The sequence below is a fragment of the Haliaeetus albicilla genome, chromosome 3, assembly GCF_947461875.1.
Source record: "Haliaeetus albicilla chromosome 3, bHalAlb1.1, whole genome shotgun sequence".
Taxonomy (NCBI): domain Eukaryota; kingdom Metazoa; phylum Chordata; class Aves; order Accipitriformes; family Accipitridae; genus Haliaeetus; species Haliaeetus albicilla.
In genome coordinates, this window is record NC_091485.1 from 8,989,823 (window position 1) to 9,007,472 (window position 17,650).

General features: G+C 39.0%; 1 protein-coding gene across 2 annotated transcripts in view; it reads left to right on the plus strand.

Moving 5' to 3' along the window:
• GABBR2 (gamma-aminobutyric acid type B receptor subunit 2) overlaps positions 1-17,650 on the plus strand; it is a 495,489-nt gene that overhangs the window by 275,947 nt on the left and 201,892 nt on the right. For both annotated transcript variants that reach the window (XM_069778774.1, XM_069778775.1), the window contains exon 8: positions 13,136-13,196. In XM_069778774.1, coding sequence (XP_069634875.1) covers positions 13,136-13,196 — 61 coding nt within the window. The remainder of the gene's footprint in view (positions 1-13,135; positions 13,197-17,650) is intronic.

The window sequence follows — 17,650 nt, forward strand, 5'->3', positions numbered from 1 at the left end:
TTTGTATTGGTTTTATGTAGCAAGGTTTTGGTAGCGGGGGGGTTACAGGGGTGGCTCCTGTAAGAAGCTGCTGGAAGCTTCCCCTGTGTTCGAGAGAGAGAGAGCCCATACCAGCTGGCTCTAAGACGGACCCGCCGCCGGCCAAGGCCGAGCCAATCAGTGATAGTGGTTAACGCCTCTGTGATAACATTTTTAAGAAGGAAAAAAGTTGGGATGGGGAGAAAACAGCCGGCAGAGAGAGGAGCGAGAACATGTAAGAGAAACAAGCCTGCGGACACCAAGGTCAGTGCAGAAGGAGGGGGAGGAGATGCTCCAGGCGCCACAGCAGAGATTCCCCTGCAGCCCGTGGGGAAGACCCTGATGAGGCAGGCTGTCCCCCTGCAGTCCAGGGAGGTCCACGGTGGGGCAGATCTCCACCTGCAGCCCGTGGAGGACCCCACGCTGGAGCAGGTGGGTTCCTGAAGGAGGCTGTGACCCCGTGGGAACCCTGCGCTGGAGCAGGTTCCTGGCAGGACCTGCGGATCTGTGGAGAGAGGAGCCCACGGAGCAGGTTTTCTGGCAGGACTTGTGACCCCGTGGGGGACCCACACTGGAGCAGTCTGTGCCTGAAGGACTGCACACCGTGGAAAGGACCCATGCTGGAGCAGTTCGTGAAGAACTGCAGCCCGTGGGAATGGCCCACGTTGGAGAAAGTTCGTGGAGGATTGTCTCCCGTGGGTGGGACCCCACGCTGGAGCAGGGGAAGAGTGTGATGAGCCCTCACCCTGAGGAGGTGAAGCGGCAGAAAATAATGTGTGATGACTGTAAACCCCATCCCTGTCCCCCTTGTGCCGCTGGGGAGGCTTGGTGGAGGAATCCGGGAGTGAAGTTGTGCCTGGGAAGAAGGGAGGGGTGGAGGGAAGGTGTTCTGAGATTTCGTTTTATTTCTCATTTACCTTACTCTGGCTGATTTGTAATAAATTGAGCTGATTTTCCCTAAGCTGAGTCTGTTTTGCCCGTGACGGTAATTGGTGAGTGATCTCTCCTGTCCTTATCTCGACCTGCAAGCTTTTTTGTTATATTTTTCTCTCCCCTGTCCAGCTGAGGATGCGGGAGTGATAGAACGGCTTTGGTGGGCACCTGGCGTCCAGCCAGGGTCAACCCATCACACATTTCTTCTCATTTCTGCAAATTAGCTAGTGTGACTTAAGGAGTAACAATGAAATATTATCTGTTGTCTTGTTTTCATCTCCATCATCATGTCCTTAGGGAATCTTGAAGAGTTTACAAATAATATCTTTCTTTTAAAAAGATACTGTTTCTCTGTTAAGTGAGTATACATTCTGGATACGTCTCAAATTTTTAGTATGACATTGATTTTAAATTAATTTTAGGCAGAGAATGCATTTGAAACAACAAAGTATTTCACAAATGTTTTTAAAAGCATCCATCACAGTGGAAAGATGTTTAAATATCAGTAAGCCTTAACTTTAGTGTTCTGAAAACGTGGGAAAAGTGATCCCAAAGTAACACCATTACTCTAAGCATTGCTCTATGGAGTCTGAAGTGAGCTACACCTTTGAGAGCTCTGATATATGCCAGCTGGAAAGCTGTTATGCTGTGTAGGATCTAATGGTATATGACGCTGATCACTCACAGCTCAGAAACCGAACGGAGCCTCTTCCAACAGCTTTGGATCTGACTGTTTTCTGAAGAACATGGAGACTGCTGTCTTTCCTCAGTAAAACTGCTACAAGGGTATAAGTAGAGAATCTTTAAAGTTTCAAAACTCTGCCAGTTATATCTCACTGGTTCTCTGCAGGCTGTTGGCACAGGTTAGAACAGCCTGAAGGATTAAAATGGACAATGGAAAGGGCTCAATTTGATTTTATGAAGAATATGTTGGTTAGACCTCGTTCCTGCCACTGCCAAGCCTGTTCAAATATCTGTGCCCAGCAATGCTAATGCCCTTCTCTGCAGCTTTCGGTCAGAATTTGATGCTGATGAAAGCATCACCTGGAGGGATGCAGCACTAAAGAAGTGGAAGAGGATGAAACATCTACTTCATTATCATCAAATATAGCTGTCTTCAAGAGTGCTTTCAGATATGGAAAGCAATATAGACAAAATCTGAAATTTTGAAGAAAATAATTTTAAGAGTCCTAGGATTAAAAACTATTTAGCCTAGGCTTTTTAGCTTTACAGAAATAGCCATCTTAAATGTCGTAATAATTCTGACATTTGTGAAGTAAAGCCAAAACTACAACTGTGCTAAAATAAAAGGCTGTTAGAAGCTTGCTGTAAATTTAGATGAATCAAGATTATTGTTGTTCCATTATGAAATGGAAAACCAGTCCATTTCAGTGACTGTCACTGGGAAATACATATTAGAAAGTTAATGTCCTGGACAGTTCCTGTGTGTGTTGAGCTGCCTTAATTGATTTGCCAAAGAAAGGTTTAAAATCCTCTAGTCACTAGAAACATTTGATGAATGTTGAATAAAAGGGTTTCCGTTCCTGTGTAAGAGCTTGTACAGAGTAAAGAAGGAAAATCAGTGTTTGTGTTCTAGGTATGGATGGCTGTTCACTAAAAAAACCAGCCTTTTAGCTGATTCCAAATACTCTTTCCTGATCAGTGTCAGCTCACACTTCTGCCTGCAGGGGAATTTTCAGATGTAGAGTACCCATATAACAGTGGGAATGAGTCTCCTATCATAGCCTTTTCTCTAGCCAGCGCTAAGAATCTTCCAAGACTGACAGGTATTCATAATTAAAATTAAGATTTGTAAAGCTGTCTAGTCTTTGTGCCTTTTTTTTTAATTTTCCTTTCTCATTAAGGTGGTTTTGCATTAAAGTTGCTCACCTAGAAAGACAATAGTCTGAAGATACCGTGCTCAGCGCTTGCATGTGAATAATGCCAGAGTGCTCTACTTTGGATGCAGAGACCTTGCTAATAACATAGGCTGCCTGCTCATTAGAAAGAACATAGTAAACAAAGTAATCGCCTGCGTCCAGCCAATGTGACAGAGCCTGGGCAGGAAGAAGTGTGCGGAGAGGAGGTAGTGGCTCTTGCAGTGTTTCGGGTCATCATCAGAGCAAATGAAATACAGCCTGTGCGGTTGTGCTCTCTGCTGGGATTAATGTAGTTTAAAGAAAATGGAAGAAATTACTTCAGAACATCATCTGAAATTGCACTGTTGAAGAGATAGCACTGCAGCTTAATGCGGTGTCCTTAAAAGGCTTTATGCCATCTCTTCTGATTCATTCTTACAAAATCAGTGAAAAAAAACCGTGGTGGTGGAATATAATGTGCTGTTCTGCTGTTTCTACAGACACACAGAGCTAGAAACCGAAATCATCAGGGACTCAACCTCGAAGGAACAATTGTGAACATCACCTCAGCAGTTCATATTTACTTTTTAATACACACTGAAAAGGGCTGGAGTTCCTAGACCCAGTGCTTCAGACTGTTTCCTCTTCTTTTGCCACCCTGCAAGACAGGTTGTTTACATCAGCGTTTTTACACACATCTGAAAGAGATTGAGTCAAGAGTAAAGGAATTATTTTGCTTGTGCTTCCGAAGGCAACCATAGATCAGGAAACTGGCTAAATATTAGTAGTCAGTACTCAGTTACATATATCAGACTGGAAAGTGTTTGTTGCAAACAATTCCAGTGCCTGTCATTTTGTTTCCAAAGTATTCAGAAAAACTTTCAAAAAAGTTTGTCAGGTATATATGTTTCATTTTAATTTCTTTCCTGTCATGCTTTTAAACCTAAAACCACTAATGATGACCATATTTTAGGCAGCCAACAAAGAGCTTACAGGGGCACTGGAAGACGTGGCTCACATAGCAGAAAAACTCTATCACTGCATAAAAAATGATATGGCAAGAAAGAATGGTAAAAAAGAGCATCTAACTGCTTTGCCTTGTGCTAACCATAAGCTTAGCTGAATGTGTAAAAGCATATTAATAAATGACAAAGCGTAAAGGTTTCTTCTTTCTTCACCTGCAATGGCCCGCAAGTGCAATACTGTTTGACACGTGATTTCCTGGCTAGTATCCTTTTTTCCCCACCTTCACCTGTTTATGAATTGCTGGTGCCTTGTCAGAAACATTATTCCCTTAGACTGGCTTCTGTGCATAAAACAGAGTGCTCAGATGTTCACAAATCATACTTTTGCTTGCTGTGCTGAAAAAAATGCTATAATTGTGCTGTCTCATTTCAGCATAGCTGTGTAAAATTGTGTATATGCATCTAAATGCTAATCTAATGGAACAGCTTAGTCTGGGCTTATCTCATGTCATTGTGCTGGCAACAGCACACTTTTGTGCAAAGACAACTTGATGACAGAGTACGCTGCTGAGATGGAGGGAAGAAATTTCATCCAAAGAAAGTCTGTCCATTTCCCATCTGATTCCTGCACTTCCCTGAAAAAAAGAGATGAAGTTCTGCCAAAAATATGGTAAAGTTCAGATAGCAAAATATTGTTAGAAATAGAGGCACCCGTCTACACAGCCAGAGCATCTGTGTTTCAGTTATGGATATCTTTCTTCAGGACGTAAATAAGAAAATTGAAAAAGGGGCTTAGAGACTGGAGATAGGCAAAAAAAGAAATCCCCCCTCCTGTGAAAAAGAGACCGAATGGACTGGAAGTCTTTATTTAGAAGGTTTAAGTGGCAGCATGATGAAATCATGGTGGTAAGGCTTGCAGTACTTTGTATTTTTACATAATCCTAGATTCAGGAGGTATGTGAATGGTAGGCACATAAAGATGTTGTTATACTTGATCACTTTTTCCCAAAACTTGAAACTTAAGGTACTGGTCTTCACTTGCCATTTCTTCCAGCCTAGCTGTGGAATACAACTCTTTCACTGCTGTCATGATATTAAGAGATGCACAGTGTAGTCATTTTTTTGAGGAAACTTGTTTTTGGGAAATGCTTGTAATTCAAGATGGTTCATGCAAAAGGAACCAGGGATTTTTATTTTTTTTTAATTTCTAGAAATTCTATTACTTATTCTGTAGGCCTTTAAAGGAGATGTGTGCCAAAGCAAAGAGCACAACTGGCCAATGCCACAGGCTACTTGTATCAGCTGTTGTTAACAGAGATCTTCTCTTGGCAAATATGAGGTACCAAGGCCATGCTTTTTATTAAAATTGTTGGATAATTTTACCCAGAACAGCTTTTGCCCTGAAAAAAAAAAAAAAAAGAAAAAAACCCTGACTTTTATATATCTCTCTCCTGTGTTCTTTATTTCCAAGTGTTCTGTAACCTATTTAAAAAATCATTAATGTTTCCTGAACTCTGAGATAAAGTTGTTTTTCCATTGATCTTTCTGTCTACCAAGAGTTCACAGAAGAAGCTACATAAGAATATATGAAGTGTCCCATGAGGTCAGTAGACTGGTTCACCTCCCAGTCCTCTGTTTTTAAAGAAAACAAATAAATAAGCAATCCCCACTCAATGCAAATTTCAGAAGTTCACTACCTGCTGTGCAAAGGAACAACATGAAAAACATCACTGATTTTTCTGGTTTAGACCAATGTCCTAATAGTTTTGATGAGTGCCTCCTAGTTCCAATATTATGGAATTTGATGAATGCCGGTTTTTGATTCTTCTTTTCCAGCACTGTCATGATTACCAGGAAATTTTTTTCTGGACACTTGAGTTCCATCAATTTATCTTCCTTCTTCCCCACTTTCTTTCTCCAAAACCCCCATTTTTGTGTTTGGGAAACTTACTCCTTTGTGAGTATATTTTTCAAACATTATTCCTGTGGTGCAGAGAGATATTTAATGCTTAGAAGTAAGCATGTTCATTTTTTCCTGCTGGTTTATGCCTTGTCATAGCTAGAACACAAGTATCTGTTTAGATGAGAATGGTGGTATCGCTTCATTTAGAGCATGTTAGCCAAGACCAGATCTTTAGCTGTGCTTCACACCTGCTCTTTGAGCTGCTCTGCTGCTGTGGATCTCCAGACACCAGTGTTCAGTTACCCAAATCTTTTCGAAAATGTCTTAAGAGGGAAAACAGGCAGGGAAAAGAAATCCCTTTGGGTCATAAAATATTTCAAATTTAAATCTTCAGTCTTGAAAATTTTGACAGAAACACCTTTTCTGAAAATAGTCTCAAGGCTTGAAAAGCATCAGTCGCTGGGTCTGCTTTGATCAAATGTTCTAGCAACATTTTATCCACAGCAGTCTAAGGATGTAAAATCATGGATTCAGGAGCGTTGTTGATTTTCTGGAGCATTTTAATTTTTGTCACCCTCTGCCTTCTGCTCTTGTCTCACTGTTCCAAAGGTGACAATTACCTATTTATCCCACAGGCAGTGACAACTTTATTGCTGTCTCCCTAGTATCCTCTCTTGCGCTATGCTTACATCTCCTGTGCTTAGCTCTTTGTCTCCGGCTAATTGAGTGATGTAACTAGGTTGAAACCAAAAGAGTTGTGCACAAGCTGCCCTCAGCTGGAAGTTTGCTGTTTTGTTTCAGAAGCGAGGTTAGACTTGCAGGGCTAAAAGCTTGCTGGGTTGCTGTCAGCTATATCATTTGACAGACTAAATGATAGTCCCTTTCTCCATAAACACTGCTGTCTTAGAGGTGATGTTTGGAGGGTGGAAGAGGTCATGAATTACAGCCTGTAGCTCTTCACCACCTAGAAGTTGCAGAGCCAAGACCCACAGAATGCCAGCCTGCTGTTTTGTGCATGTCAGGGAAGGCATGTCTGTAGCTGAGGAGTCCTGTATGAGTAAACGGAGTGTGTGTAACACAAGTGGCGGGCTGCGGGGATTGCATGATAACACAGAAAGGCTTTGAAAGGAGCTGGGACTAACAGAGAATGTCTCACTCCCTCCCTCCTAGCTCTTTCTGCTAGCACCTGCGTCCCTCCAGGACTACTTTGTGCTGGCTCTGGAAAGCAATTCAGGAACAACATCCCTCCCACTTGCCAAAAAAATACAAAATAAAACAAAAGAAAAATCACTGAACGCATTTTGCTGGTTTAATAGACCACTACAGCTCACATAGGGGCCTGATGAATGCCAAGCTACCACCAGGTAGGTGTAGGACTGTGCAGCTAGGAGCAATGTGGGGAGGGCTATACCTGCCCTGTGGGTGTTAGCAAGCTCTTAGGATTGCTGTTCTGCGATGCTTCACCCTCCTTGGCTCCTATTTTTATTGGACTTAGTCCAATAAAGACACTACAGGTTCAGAAGTACACCTTGATTTCAGCAGATGTCACAGAACTTAAAGGGATAATTTTATTTGTATGCTCATTATTTTTTGACAATAATGTGCTGTGTTTTAAATTAAAAATATAACTTCAGTTACCTTAGTTATCCCACTGCTTTTCAGGTATTTCTGCATGCATTTGTTTAAATGGTTTACTTTATATTAAATATCTAACTCAAGAACCCCAAAAGTGACTGAGTTAATTTATTTTTGGAAAAAATACTGATGGTCACTTTTGGAACTGGTTTGACTGTACAGGCTCAGGCATTTCAGGGAAAGCGACTGGGAATGAACACTGTTATATGGGGAGCTGACTTGCCTATAGGGCAGAGTAGACCAGATTCCTGGACAGTGAAGTGGAATGGTGGCAGAGCCCTGAAATGTATTGGAAAATGCTTGGGGGGACACGAGTCCCGTGGCATTTAACTGTCTTGTATCCAGCTGCGATATGTGTGTCAACATACTCATGATCTCTCCTCTGATGAAGGGGTATTTGTGTTATTAATTTAGCTCGAATATATCATTATGGCATTTTAATCAACAATAAGATACCAAGTATAAGCTGAGTATATAATACAAATTTGAATAAATAAAAAAACTGTTTGGTGCCATGTGGGGAAAGATTGTTGGAGAAGGAAGTAAGCGTGGTCTAAAGCAGGCTTTTTTTTTTAGGTATAGTATTGAAAATCATAGAAATAAATGCTATTTATTTATTTCTCGTTTACTATCTTTGAGACACTTTGCAGAAGAAAATACACAGTAAATGAAATGATGGTCAAAGTGCCGACCTGGCCCTGACTGAGAGCGCAGTTAAGAATCTTCTGAACTCTGGTTTTATTGACTGATGAAGAAAGCTAAGGACATGAATGAAAAAATGTGTTGGCTGTGGATTTCAGTGTATGAGGAATGATAGAATTCTAACTTTGGCATGGGCCTATGTCTGGAGCTGAATAATACTGTCCGTGATAACGCAGAGAAACTTCTAATAAATACTAGTGCTCCATAGCTCAAAAAGAGCTTAATGACATGTTCATAATACAGCAAAGATAACTACTTTTTATACACCAGGAAAAAAATACAGTATAATAAACAGCTGCTTCCAAGTGTAGACAAATGACTGACTGCTATAAAGGCAGGGGAAGTCCCATGTGTCTAGAATAAAGCTAATGTTGGCTTTATGTTTGTGACTGTGAACGGATGATTGTTGTGGACTTCTTATTCTGACCACAAATAAAGGACTGATGGCTTAAGGAACATCAGTTCAAGAAAAAAGGTGAAGATTGTACATCCAGGGAGGGTAGAGACTGTCGTCTTACTAATGAGATGATAGTTATGCTGTGTAACAAAGTACATGTGAGTAGGACAAAAATCAATGTTAGGCTTGTAAAATGGAGCACATAGAAGAAGACAGTAAGCAGAAGAAACAGGGAGATGATGTCCTTGTATGTGGTAATTGTGAGAATGGCACCAGTGAAATGTTTGGTCCAGTTCTGGTTTTCATCATTTGTAAAGGACATTAAAGCACCGTACCTTTCTGTGAAGAAAAAAAAAAAAAAAAGCCAAACAATTACAGGAAAAACAGCTGGACTCAGAGATGTATCTAAAGAAAACCCAACAAAACCAACCAAAACCCTAAAACCCCCACAATATAAGCTTCTATATTTCTATTGTCCAAGCCACCTAACTTGCAATGTGCAACTAGTATTGTTTTCCCTTATGGGGTGGTTATACATTTAGGAAAACTGAGTAAAGTACACTTGTGTAAGGCTGTATTATAAGTTATGCAGCTGCAATGGATCCCAAATAGAGGTTATTGGGATGCTGTGTGCAGCAGTGGCTGTACGTACCAGTAGCAACACGCTGTGCCAGGCTGAGCTCATTCAGCTTCTCTACCACCCTCCGTTCACATCGCTGTCTATTGGACTCCAAGTCACATACTTTCTATTTCCTTCCCATCAACTTTTCAAGGATAATTGCTGATGTGAAGGTGCCTGTCCACAGCTCAAAGTTGGGCAGATCAGTTATAGAATTGGTATTTATTCTAGCATCACTTTTGCAACTGGTAAAGAAAGAAAAAAAAATCTGTAGATGGTAGATTGAAGAAAATACAGCAGGCGCTGATACCCGTGTGGTTTCTATTGGTCTCCATTGGGATGATCTGTGTGTAATGAAGAGGAAAGCTTTGTTGATTAACTATTTTAATGTATAGTATAATATGTCGTTTGATCTAAGTGCAAGTAATTCATTTGTGCAGTTGATTTAATGTTTGTTAAGGACAGAGATCATATTTTACATCTCTTGAAGTAAAATAATTACTTGACTGGGAAATACCATTTGAATCTGACAATCATGTTCTGAAGAAGTTAGTATTAATATTACTACTATTATTTTCTTTAAAACAGTACTTCTCATCTATTCAGTCACTGATCCTTTTGCTGATAAGTATCTAAATATGTCTATGCAGTGTCACCAAAACACAGTGGAAGGTAAAAGAAGGTTTTGTCTGTTGTTATATTCGTGTGGATTTCATAAGATCTAGATTTTATGGTGGGTCACACTGTAAGCTGCAGTCTGTACTGGCACATGTGTTGGAATATGTGGTGAGGTAAAAATAAAAGACAAAATAGTACTAAGATCAGCTTTTGTAATGTCAGAGCTTAATGTGTGTATTAGTATTATCTATTATTCAAACATCCGCTACTTTAAATAAAGAAAAAACACTGTTAGTAATTTATGAATCTCAAGTCTAAAGAAGGTAACTCTCTAGCTAAATCTTATGGTATGTTACCTCAGTGGCAAAGAAAAGACTTGGCGTGAGCCATAGAGCATCTTCAGATTATAACTCACTTCTCATGCCATAAATCAGCACATCATATCTACAAAACAAGTTTCTGAAACACTGGTTGTCTTATTTCTTACTAGCATTGCTGTAAGTTTATAAAATTAAATACTGCAGTGTTTTATTCTATATTTATATCACTTTTTTTACCCCAAATGTAATTGTCTTATTTTTCATAAAATAGTGGTAAGATCATAAAGCAATGGGTGACTCTTATTAGTTTCCTTCCTCCTCCTGTTTTAAGAAATGAAGATATTGCTATGTATACAATTTCTCAGTGTTCATGAGGAGGCCTCCTTTCTGCCATCCTGGCAGAACCAAATACTGCAGCAGCAACCCTCTGTCCATGTCTGCTAGGGCTACCTAAAGCCCCGGTAAAAATCTAGGAATGTTTTCTCCCCTAGCACACAGGAATTTTAGAGTCTTGATGGGTTTAAGGTACTTGAGACGCTGTAGCTACTCGTCACATGTTATTATGAAGCAGCATGTTCCCGAGAAGCAAAGAACCAAACGGTAACTGCGGCTGCGGTTGCAGTTTTCATGCCTGGGTAATAAATATGTACTGTCATCATCATGGATTGCACTAGAGATTCCTGCTTTGAGGCTTCTTGCTGATATGTTTTTTGTTGATTTTACCTTTGAAAACGGGTTTATTCGTTAGGTTACACATGGAATAAATAGCCAGTTTCAATTTCTCAAAATAGCTTTTTTTTTCCTGTTAGTATCTGTATGTGTAACATACAGACTCTGTAGTTTGTGAACAATAACCCCGACAATGTCAGACCTCATAAAATAGTATTTGGAAATTGTTATTCCTTATAATAACCCATGTGATTTTTTAGCATTTTCCAGTAATCTTTAATGAAGTTAAAACAGTGATTGAATAATTTGGCAGATAACAAGGACATTTTCACATGAGTTGTTCCATAAATCTTTCATCACCATCATCCATATCTTTATCTACTGCTTAGGTCAGTATAAGCCACAAATCTTAGCAAAAGGAATTTGATAAAAACAAATCCTTCTAAATATGTAACTCTGTTTATATTTTTTTAATCCAAATTTTTACATTTGTTCAGAACATTAGGACCTGATTTATAATTTGTGGATAGTGTCAGAACATGTCAGTGAGGATGTATGTATTTATCTCTAGTCAGTAGATGCATATGGTATATGTCTGTCGTACTGAATGATGAAAATGTGGGTGATTTTGCAAGAAGCAAGGATAATATTGCAAACTGGTTGCACTCGGAATCTAGACAATATCATGAGCTGCTGTATTATACTATCAATAATAGATGACAACTGTAGATGACTTTCATCATAGATGACAGCAGTGATGCTTGCTGTATGTTTATCTCTAAATGGCACTCTAGTAGACTACAACTTACAGTCCTATTAACTGGTAATAAAAGTATAATAGGAGACAGAGTTAAAGGCAGTAAATTCAAATGAAAAAGTAATTTTTCCACACAGTGAAAAATTTAACTACAGAATTCTCTGACACAGGTCACAGAACCAAGAATTTAGCAAGGTTAAGACTAGACTGGCCATAGATATATGTCTGCAGGAAGTGACACTTGCATAGCATCTTTACAAGTCTTTCTTTTAGTATTTTCTACTATTTTTTACTTAAACCAAGTAGCCAAATGCATTATGATTATGTTCAAACAAATGAAGGGATATTAAAAACTACTTCTCCAAACTAGAGGAGATCTGGATGAAGGCTGCTAAGGTGCACACGTAAATCTGCCTGCTAATGTTTTACGTTCTCTCCTGGAGCTGTGTTAGCAGCAACTGGATGAGACTTAGCCCAGCTGGATTTCAGTAGGAGCAGCTCCTGTGTCCTTCTGCAGCTGTTGCCAGAATCTCTCCCATTACCAGTGTTCATTTCCCTTGCTCTCTTTTTGTCACAGACTGGGGCTTTGGGCTTTTAAGGCTTAGCACAAGGTAGCTTACGCTTGTTGAAGGGTGTCGTCTTCTGTTTATCAATGGGAAATGGTGTTTTGTGTCCTGCAGGAAATGTAGAGTGAGTGTGCTGTACTACACATTGGTTGTACAGTTCCTGCAGGGAGCTGATTTCAGTAATTCAGATGTTTGCCTTCCGTGCATCCCCTTAGTGACTAGAAAGGGTTACTCAAAAAGGGGCTGGCTTGCACAGAGAAATGTAGTGTAGCCTTATGTGCTTATTGTTTGGTTTCTCTTACCCTGATGTCTGCTAAAACAAAGATTAATGGAGAAGATAATGATAAACCAAACTGGGGATGCAGTAAAACAGCAATCTATATAGACAGCACTCAGCACTCCACTGCAAGTTCAAAATATTAAAAATACTTCTTCGCATAAATGAATGAAAACCTCTTCTTTTGTACTCATCTATGAAATAGCTGAAGTAAGGAAGACATTTAGCAAGATCTTTTCTTAATTTAAGTTAGAAAGATGGGATGAAAGATAGGAGTAATTTTCTAGGGAAAGGTGAGGAGGTTTCAGCATTATGTGACCATTATTTTGAGGAATAACAATGTGTAGCACAACAAAGGGTAGTACTGACTTAAAGGCATTACATTTAAAAAGAATACTAGGACGTGTTTCGATGTAGTACAAAACCAAGCCACAAGAGCTACTGGTATCCATAATCAAGTAGGATAAGTATATAAGATAAAAGTAGGTTATAGAGCCCTTTGGAGAACCATATGATAAATGAAATGGAGAACGATTTTCTTGCATGATCTTTGATAGCTCTTACATATCCTTGATAAAAACAGTCACACAGTGAAGTTCAATTGTTTGCACATCTCCCATCACTTGAGATTCAGTAAGTTACTGGCTTTATTGTACCTCTATTTCCATCCCTGAAAAATGGGTGATAAAACTGGTCATCTTTCTAAGGCCATTCAAAATCTGTGGAAGAAAGCTTTAAGGAGTTGTTATTATTTTAACCTTGGTTGAATCTGCTATCTTCAAAGTTTAAACTTTGCTTGGGTAATTTTAATAGTGAATGGAAAATAATTGCAGTGCTAATGATGCTATATTATGAGAGGTTTATAAAACTTTTAAGGTATTTATTTATTTTATTTAGGGTCAAGTTGTTTTCAGAAATGGAGAGAGGATGGGAACCATCAAATTTACGCAATTCCAAGGTAGGTTGCAAACAATTTCATTTTCATTATAATTATGTATGCTGTTTCAAACTTGTGTGTGAGTTGCATTTGTTTCAGGATGTTTTAAATACGTGCAATCATTCTGAAAAGCAGCTGCTTGGAAGATGCAGCAAAGTACTTAGAAAATTTTGTTACCTGTTTAAAATACTGTCTTTTGAACCCTGAGTGCTATGAGGTATTCCCAGATATTTCCAAGAATTTTTCTAGAAGAAAATCCACGTGCTTATAGAAACTACTGATCTATAACAACCAACAGCTGTTGGAAAAAGTCTAGTGGTCAGCTAAGCATCCACTTCTTAATACAGTTGTTTCTGAAAACCAAATCTGAAGAGGAATTTAGAGAGGATTTTTGCTGTTAAGCTCTTTCAAGTTAGTGTTTGTGCTCTCTGAAGACTCACTTTTGACATTCTGCAACTGCTTGCTGAACGTTGCTTCGGGAGTTGGTCCCACAGCGTGCAGGGGGCACAAACTGCTGACCCCCCACCCTTTGGAGGCAACACGCTCCACAGTGCGGCTCGCCCAGCCTGCTCCATCCTCTCAGCCTGAGCTGCTCCTGTGGGGAACGGTCTCAGCAGCAGAAACCACAAAGGCAGCCGTGGGAATTTGTCAGGGATCATTTGCAGTCAGAACAAGGTGCTTGCTTGGGAGAGTTTTCTGCAGAAATGGTGATTCATAGAAGACATGTTGTAGTTCTGTCTACAGCTTATAGAATGCAATTCATGTTTTTGTTCCTACGCTGAGATAAAACCGGGGATGATTGCATTTGGATGGTCTTGTGAGAGTAGTAGTGAGAAAGCTGGCAAATCCTTTTCAGACAATGCATGAGAAAGAAGCTTGCACTCCCTTTGTCTTCAGGAGATCACTTTAAACATAATCCTGCTGACCACATTACAAAGGCTCATCCTTTAAACAGAAGTTGTCTGCTGTATGGGCATTATTATTAATGAACAGCAATGCACTTGAGGGGATCTGTTACTCATTCTAATTTACTGAAGCAATCTTCGGGACTGCTCTTGCCTTCGCAACTATAACTGACGCTATTAACTCATGTTCCCTGAAGCATTCTACCCACTAAAACTTTGCAGACGTCATCTCATGATAATATAATTTAGAAATTCTTGCTCAACACCAATCATAAATATTGATTGCTTCCTCTTCTTCCTCCCCCTTCCACCCACCTTCCCCCCCCCCCTTTTTTTCATAATAGTAGTGTTTACAGCTACATGAAAGAATCATGAGAAAATATTGTAAGGGGATTTTACAAGAGGTGTTTATTACCCAGAAGTCTGAAGGAGCCCTTATGCATTATGCCTGAGGCAGCTGTATGTACCCTTCTAGAGCATCTGAGCAAAGAGGAAGGTTGGCACATTCCCACTGCGTATTAAGGACGTGATTGGGGATCATGAGGAGGTTCAACATGTAACTTCTGAACTAATTTGGAGGAGAAATAGAAGTCTGGGATAGCTGATTTTATATACATTTTTATTTCCAACCATTCAAATTGAGTTTGTTTATAATGTTTTCAGTTTCACCTTCAGATGCTATTTAACACCAATGGTTTTACCATCACTTGAAGTACTGTTTGGTCAATAAGAACATAGGAGACAGCTGCCCATTTTATAATTCCTTGCAATTACAAAATTACTATTTCAGAACTGATTCAGGCACATACTCAGGATTTAGATCATCAACCAAAGTTTTCCAAGTAACCTAAAAATAACTGAGGCATCCTATGGAGAAATGCAGGAGAAAGGCTGGATTATCTCTCATGCAAGCAATAGTCTGTCAACACATCTGAAGCCTGGTCTTAGTTTTGTTTAGTTTCTTACTAATTTTGGAAATTAAAAGAATGTACAAAAATATATGAGAAATTGAAATAAGGAACAGTATAACAACATAGGTGAAAGTAATCTATCTTTTTTTTTAACCACAAATGCTATTCTAACTATTAGTGATTTTTTTTTCTGTTCTTTCATTGATATTGTTTTTACACAAGGCTTTTATATTCAATAGTTGTGGTATAATTGTAGAAATTATTAATTGGTTCAAAAGAATCCTTCATTAGTTAGGAAGCTTTCTGAAACATTCATATTAACTTTTAATAAATCTTGGACTATTGGGGAAGTTCCTAATAATGGAAAGAAGTTAATTAAGTCCAGTACCTAAAATGGTAAATGGGCTTTTCCTTTGTTGTTGTAGCTGTTAGGTGCTGTCAAGCTTGAGACAGATATGCAATTCATTCAATCAGCTTTTTTTTTTTTTTTTAATAGAATACAAATCATGATGATTTCTAGGGAAAAAAGACCACATCAATGATGTCTTGTAAATGCTTTTATAAGATCAATTGTAATTGTGAGTATAGCATATATTAAATGTATTGGTAGATTATTATCCAAACATCATAATTGGGGATCATCAGTTTTAGTGTTCTGTACCTCAAGATTCATTTCTTCATCTACGCTGGTTTATAGTTTTTCTAACAATTTGAATGAAAATGCACAGTTATCACAAATAATTCAATGCAGAAAAATAAAACAGGTAAATAGACAATCATGTATCAGAAGTAGGCTTGGCCAAAAATGCTGTTCCTCATTTGCCAAGGTAGAAAATCAGCTGGGTAGACTCAGGAGCTTCATTTTCTGTTCTTTGCTGGAAACTTTTGTGTTAATGAGACTATCTGCAAACATTTTGGCTGTGGAAAAAGCAGACAGCCATGTCTGCCAGAGCCAAGGGAAAACCACCCTGTGAGGTTTCAGAGGGTAACTACAGTATGCGTGACATGCTGTGATGAAATTTTGAATAGCTGGTTTAATTTTGAATCTAGATATAGTTTTTCCCAAACTCACGCTAGTCATGTCTCTTTTTCAGCTTCTGTGCAGCCTGTTAGTTTTGCAAGTGGTCAAACAGATGGTGCCAGAGATAGCTGTGACCAAACTACTTACTGCTTTATAGATCATGAATACCACCCAGGAATGATTTAGTATGCAGCAGAGGATACTAAGCACATGTAATAGCATTTTCTTCCCCTACCTTACTGGCAAATAAAGAGCTGTCGAGCTGTCAGTCTAGCTCAAATATCCAAGTGATGTTTGAAGCTGGCATCCTTCTGAATGAATGGCAATTTCTCCACGGGTGCAATTAAAGGACTATTCTCATTGTCAAACATGTAGTTGAAGTAGGTGGCCAAAATCTTTTGGCTAGTGAGAGCTGAAAGAGGGGCCTGGCAACTGTTGTGTGCATATCAAGGAGTGAGGAGAAAAGCAACAAAACTGAGATTGTAGATTGCTGTGAGACAGGAGGCTGCAAGAACAGATACATACCTATACTTCAAAGTGTTTCACTTTGACAGATCTTTTTTTGATTAATCTGACTAAACCCTAAAAGGCACCTTGCTTTCAGTTATATTCCTATTTCTGTCAGGCATTAGAGAAAACCTAAGAGTCTTCTGTGCTAGAATAGGTTAAAAGGGAAAATTAAAGCTGAATTGTAAACAAATACCATTGAAATGTGCATAAATCATGCTTCTTGTAGATAGGAACAGAAGTCTGTGGTGCTGCATAATGAGAAAACTTGAAGAAAGTAGGTGGTCATCTGCTGTGTCTTTCTGGGAGGAATTTAAGAGCTTCAAATCATTTAGCCAGGTAATATGACATGAAATTTGTTAGTGTTGAAGGCTGATCTGGGTACCAAGCAAGAGTGAGAGTGTGGCTTGTCAAGTGTAACAGCATTGGCCTTCTTAGAAAAGGCCTTACTGAATTTCTGCAGTAAAAGCCCCAGATATTCTTCTCTGAGTTTAATCAACAGAAGTAGACAAAGAAATGTCTACTCTACAGTCAAGAGTGAGGTACATGAGAACCCAGGGCTGCTTTCCTACAGCCTCAGTTCATCTACTTAGTTCTGACTTGTTTGCTGTCCACAACTGCTTCAATGAAGGAAACATTAGCAATTCTCCTGAATCACCTACAGATACAATAGCTTGTTCTCCAGGGGCATCAATCCAACCCTGGAAAATTTTCCTTCTATTATTTTAAATACAATCTAGCAGACTCTTAACTACTTTTGGTTCTTGCTTCCATAAGGCTTCATATGAATAATGAGACTAATTGCCTTTGAATATTTTTTTTTGTATTTAACATCTGTCCAGTTTATACTCCACAGAATCAGTTTGTGGATTTTCTTTCTGTGATGATGTTGAAGGAATATAATCCAATAAACAGGAAATATTTAGTGACAACTCTGAAAACTCAAATTTCAAGTATCTCATGTCATATATATATGGAATCAGTGGTGTCAAATATCCAGAATCAGTGGATTCAGATTTCTCTGCTTCTGCAGCATATTTACAAAGTGAGAATGAAATCTCCTTATAAATATTTTCAGAGATTAAGAAGTACTTTTGAATAGCCAGATATGAATTTAGGGGAAAAGTAAAT